Source organism: Chenopodium album, chromosome 9, assembly GCF_948465745.1.
Source record: "Chenopodium album chromosome 9, dcCheAlbu1.1, whole genome shotgun sequence".
NCBI lineage: Eukaryota > Viridiplantae > Streptophyta > Magnoliopsida > Caryophyllales > Amaranthaceae > Chenopodium > Chenopodium album.
The window spans coordinates 56,783,847-56,789,729 of NC_137842.1; the positions used below are offsets into that span (position 1 = coordinate 56,783,847).

Here is a 5,883-nt window from a genome sequence, read left to right on the forward strand (position 1 = left end):
GTGTTTAAATTGGGGAAAACTTGCTGATTAGTTGATTAGGGTTTACTTTCTTCGCAAATTAGGATTCTTTTCCTATTTAATTGGGGGAAACTGAGTGTTTAGTTATTTAGGGTTCATGTTCTTTGCCCAATTTAGGTTTTTTGTCATTGAATTTGCCGTTTGTACTGGGTAAGTTGTGTTTGCAATTTGTGCACTTAATTAAGTACTGGTAGTATTGATTGAAGCATGTTTTAAGCTTTTATGTTTATTTGTTGTTGGAATTATTGTGGCAGAAATGAAAGAGAATAAGGTGATTCTCAGATTTAAGTATTTGAGTAGCTTACAATAGTGAAATCGACAAAAAAATAACGATTGTGGGTCCCACACGCCTGAAATCAACCGGAAATTAAAAAAGGTGGTAATCTGCGTAATTAATTATTTTAGTGGGTGGTAATTTAAAATAAAATTTTTAATGGGTGGTTATTTAGAAAATGGAACTATTTTTGGGTTGTAATATGCAAATTTTCCATATTTTTATAATAAAAAAAAAATAAAAAAATATAGTTTACTAAAAAAACGAGAAACCCGTTTCGGATCCATTTAACTCTAAAGTCGTCGACTTTGATATTCTTCCGAAATTGTTGATTGTTATCCGTCTTTTCAAAATTGAAGGGTTTCAGGTTTCGTTTTAATCTTAAACGAAACGCAAAGGTTTCGATCTTTCTTCAAATGTTTCGGCCCTTTTATCTCCCACTCTTTCAGGTATTTTAATTTAAACCCCACATAATCTTTTTTATTTCTTCCCCCTTTTTTCGATCAATTATTTTGGGATTTACTATATCTTACTTGTGATTGTTGATTTGATGATCGCACAAATTATTAAAAAATATTAATACAATTATTTGTTGTTTGTTTATAATTTTAGCATATGATCTTTGTTGAAGTCAAATGGATTTAAGAGTATATGTTTTTGATTTGGGTTTTGATTATTTATGGTTTTGTTGAATTGGGTATTTTAGGAAAAAAATTGTGGAACTGTTGAAACGGTGTAATTTGATTTATGATGTTTATGGTTTTGATTATTGTGTTTGTTATATGGTTAGCTGCTCTATTGTTCATGTGTGTGAAATTGATCGATCTTGGATATCGATATCGATTTTCTCAAACGGGTTGTAGTGGAGAGCTCTTATGATCTTTGATCAGTTTATGTGACCACAAATATGGGTTAACATAGTAATATAGGTTGAGGTACCAAATTTGGAATGATGATATAGTTAGATTAATATGATGTCTATATAGGACTCTATATTGGGTTGTACAGTAGTTGATTTCGGATATTGACAATTGACATAGGCTTATTCAAACGGGTTGGAGTGGAGAGCTTTTATGTTATTTGATCATCCTGTAACAAATTATGTTGAGTTTCCAAATGTTGAATGATAGTATAGTATATAGTTTAGTTAAATTAATGTCTATACTCTATAGGGTTCTATATTGGATTGCCGGTAGCTATTGGCTTGTCTTGGCTGTGTCGTGTTGTTGTAATGGATTTAGACTAACCTCACTAACTTTTACTTCTATTTTCTTTAAATTGAGGAAAAAGTGGTTTAACATGTTTGAACTGTAAATAAAACAATTGGTGAGGGATGACAAATAGATTCTTTTGTTTTTCAGATGGTTTTTGTGTTAGCCTATCACTAGTTATAGGCATACCTGCATCAAGTCCCTGCCTATATTGTTAGCCTATTACAAGTTTTTGTGGCTTGAGTTGATGGTGAATTTTGCTGATTTTAGTTACAATAATACTGATCTCTGAATCGTCATAATTATAAAGACCGAATAAATGTGCTTGGGTGTGTGAAGCATTGCTTTTTTAAAGAGTATGACTGGGGGTGTAAAAGAGCAACCTGAAACTGTGTTGTTAAAGCTTTTACTGTTTTAAGATCTGGCTTGCGGGAAAGTTGGGGTGGGCAATTATTGATCAGGATTCAGTTACTTGTCTAAGGCATTCTGATGATGCTTGATACTATTGGTTGGTATTTCACTATGATTGTGGCTGCTTTTGATTTTTTGGTGAAAAGAAGCATGATAAATTGTATTGTGTGTATCTTTTGTCAATCTCAATAAACAACATTTTCTTCTTATCCCGCCCCCCCCCCCCCCCCCCCCCCTCACTCCTTTTTTTTTCCTTCTACCATTCTTCTTTGGCTAGTAACTTAAGTAAGGACATGGAGCATTAGATGCATCCAATAGTGGGTTTTATCAAAAAAGTTGGTGAACTTTTTCATGCTATATCTAACGGATACTTCCTGGTTTCCGTAAGAACATAAGATATTCCTCAGGACATATTTTAGGAGTTAACATTGAAGGGTTTTTTTTCCCTTGCAATTCGACTACTATGGCTGCTACTGGGAGTAAATGATTCATGATTGTGTGTAGTGAATTACTGTAAATTCTATACCATCACTAACTAAAGATCTCCGTGTTTCTAACTAAATAATGATTGAAGCTCAATTTCGCTATCAACCTAAAAGTTGTAGGTTGATTTCAAATGTGGATTTTCTTTAAACTGGTGTTATCTTTGTAATTTATGAAATTCAATTACATGCTTTTGCTTTCTTACCAACGAAGTTTAAAGATTTAGTTTAATGGTTATGATGAAACGACAATGCTAGATATGTTTCATGTCATGTCATGTCATGTCCTAATAGGTAAGCCTCAATGTGTTTTAAGTTGTTTAACTACAGTACACTGAATTAGCTTTGCTTTAGTAATGAAAATAGATAGTAGCTCATACAGGCACAAAGAAGAGTACGTCTCACATCTACTGACAATTGAAAATGAGAAAGTGTATTGAATGACATAGCATGATAGCATCAATATGGCCAATGATAAATTTGTTGTATTGTGCATTGCTTGATCAAAATTTAGTTGCCTGTAATGTAGCTTGATTACATAGTAAAGGCTTTTAATCCATATCTTAGTTAGACAAGTAGCCAAAGTAATTTAGTACATCTAATGTTAGTCCTATGGCTGCACAACTTTAACCATTTTTTAGGTTTTCTCCTGTGATCTAGTTTTATAAATGTCTCACCGTATATTTCTGGTTCATCTTTGTAGGCCTACATTTGTGTTGTTCGTTGTCCACTTGCCCCAACTGTTTCTTTTATGAGAAAACATGCCTACTGAGACTGATAAATGGGGTTGGAAACATGTTAGTGTTTTTGGTGGATTTGATAAAGGTAGTGGTACAAAAAGATGGAAATGCAATCATTGTAATGTAAGATACAATGGTTCCTATTCACGAGTGAGGGCCCATCTTCTTGGATTCACTGGTGTTGGTGTGAAAAGTTGCCCAGCAATCGACAAATCTTTAAGAGAAGAATTCCGGATATTAGAAGAGGAACGCCTTCACAGGAAGAAGAAAAAGAATCCTCTTAGTGCGAAGATTGGTAAGCGCATGAAGAATTGCCAATTGAATTTCACTAGCCCGATTAGAACTCTTGCTAAAGAGGATGTAGATGAGACTGTAGCCAGATTTTTTTATGCTGATGGATTGAACATGAATGTAGTGAACTCCCCATACTTTCGAGAAATGATCAGAGCAGTTGCAGCTTATGGTCCTGGATATGAACTCCCCTCTAAACATATGTTATCAGATACCTGTTTAATTAAAGAAAAAGCAAAGCTAGAAAAAGCCATAACCTTAGTCAGGGAGTCCTGGCCTCACACTGGATGCACAATTATATGTGTCAATCGTGTCGATGGATCGCTTGGTTGCTTTTGTATCAACTTCTTCATTGCGAGCCCGAGGGGTGTTATGTTTCTGAAATCAATTGATATAAATGAAGGGGATGAAGCTGACAATTTATTTATCAATGTTCTCAGTGATGCAATAGTAGAAATTGGGCCCAGAAATGTAATTCAAATAATTACCCACCTTGGCCAGGCAAGTAGTGCTTTTGAATCTGTTATATTATCAAAGTTCCCTCATATATTTTGGTCCCATTGCACTTCACATTCTATCCATCTTCTTATGGAAGAGATTGCTGAATTGGACTGGATGAAAGCTGTTGTTTTGTGTGCTAGAGGAATTGAGCAAGTTATTTCATCTTACCAACGATATTCTTCTTGTGTTTTATACAATTCAATGGAGATTTCTGATTCTCTGTCTTTGAAGTTTGCACCTTCATTCTGTTTGGTCCAAAGAATTTTTCAGATGAAGGAAGAATTGCAAGATTTAGTCATGAGCATTGAGTGGAAGCAGTGGAAGGTTACTGATTTATGCGATGTTGTCAATACAGAAGCCACTGTGTTAGGGGATGAATTCTGGGCTAGGGCTCAGCTGATGTTGCAGCTTAGTGAACCTTTTGTTAGACTACTTGCTACGTTCAATATCGACAAATCTGTCATGGGGGATGTGTACAACTGGCGGGTTCAGTCACTTGAAGCTGTGAGGAGCAGGGGCATTGATGACATTGCACTTAGTCAAATGGAGTTACTGATAGAGAGTAGATGGGATATGCTATTTTCCCCCCTCCATGCAGCCGGCTATATGCTGAACCCAAAATATTTTGGGAGAGGTCAGAGCAAGGATAAAACTGTTATGCGGGGATGGAAGGCCACTCTAGAACGATATGAGCATGAAAGTGCTACAAGGCGTTTACTAAGAGAACAACTTAGTGTTTATTGGAGATCCGAGGGATCATTCGGAGAGGAAGATGCCGTCGAATGTAGAGATAAGATGGACCCAGTTGCGTGGTGGGAGAATTTTGGTTTTGAGACACCCCACTTGCAGACTTTAGCCATAAAGGTGCTGAGCCAGGTTTCTAGTGTATCGCTGTGTAGAGATAGTGCCCAATGTGACAGCCTTCCATGTCGAGAAACTGTGAAAAAGATGGGAGTGGAAAGAGTGGAGGATCTTGCGTTTGTGAGAAACAATCTTGGCCTTCTGAGCCTAAAACATGGGAGCATAAACTTTATATCTATGCCTAAAAGTGGGAATATGTGTTGTTCGACTGGATGTTGATAGCTATGCATTGTTCTGAGATGAAGTGTTAAAAGTTCAAGGCTTGTACATGGATATAAATATTTGTTGCCAGTATCTTCAGGTTGGTGGACTTCCATTGATGCAGCCAAGTTGAAGATATTACACTGCGCATTGATGGATGAGTATACAACTATAACTTGGGATGGACTTTTTCAGAGTCGGTATTTGTCTACTGAAGTGAATTTTACTCTGAAACATTTTACAAGTCGATATATTGTGCATTTTACTTCACTGCATAGGGCTTTGTCTCAGAGAAAGGCTGTGTTTCCGAGATAGTAGCATGCTGTGAGTGTATATTGCAGGTTGAGTCACATTTGATTGTAACTTACCATTAGCAGCGTCTTGCAAGATGTAAATTGGAGAAAACATGATGGCCTATGATACTGTCCTACGTTATATACTTCCCTGTCCAACTAAGATTGTCCCATTTCACCCAAAAAGCTCCCACAAATAATGGTCAAATGAAGCAATCTTAGTTGGACAGAAGGAGTATGTGTAGTTATTAATGCTGATTAATTTCTTGTGATACCGCCCAACATTGTTTACTTGCTTTTCTTTTTTATATCAGCACAAAAAAAAATTTCTTGAGGAGCTTTCACCCTTAGGCCTTGGGTTAGAATGAACGAGCAAGCAAAGCAAAGCCTTCTTAGTTGTGGTGTCGACGATCCAACTCCCCGCTGTATAGGCAAGAGAATACAGTTCGATGGTTGAGTGACGTCCGAAATCCGAAGATGTTGGACATATCTAATTATAGCCATGGACTAACTTGTTCCATGCAACATCTCTTGCTGATTTCTTTTGGTGGCAAAGCTGGGCAAAGCTTGACTATCTAAATTGGGCATTGATCATATGTA

The 5,883-nt window shown here is 36.4% G+C and overlaps 1 protein-coding gene across 1 annotated transcript; it reads left to right on the forward strand.

Moving 5' to 3' along the window:
* Window positions 1-575: 575 nt before the first annotated feature.
* On the forward strand, window positions 576-5,617 carry LOC145558597 (uncharacterized). The gene is made up of 2 exons (XM_081619885.1): window positions 576-741; window positions 3,100-5,617. The coding sequence occupies exon 2, from the start codon at window positions 3,158-3,160 to the stop codon at window positions 5,006-5,008; it is 1,851 nt and encodes a 616-aa protein (XP_081476011.1). The 5' UTR covers window positions 576-741; window positions 3,100-3,157; the 3' UTR covers window positions 5,009-5,617.
* The last annotated feature ends 266 nt before the right edge of the window (window positions 5,618-5,883 follow it).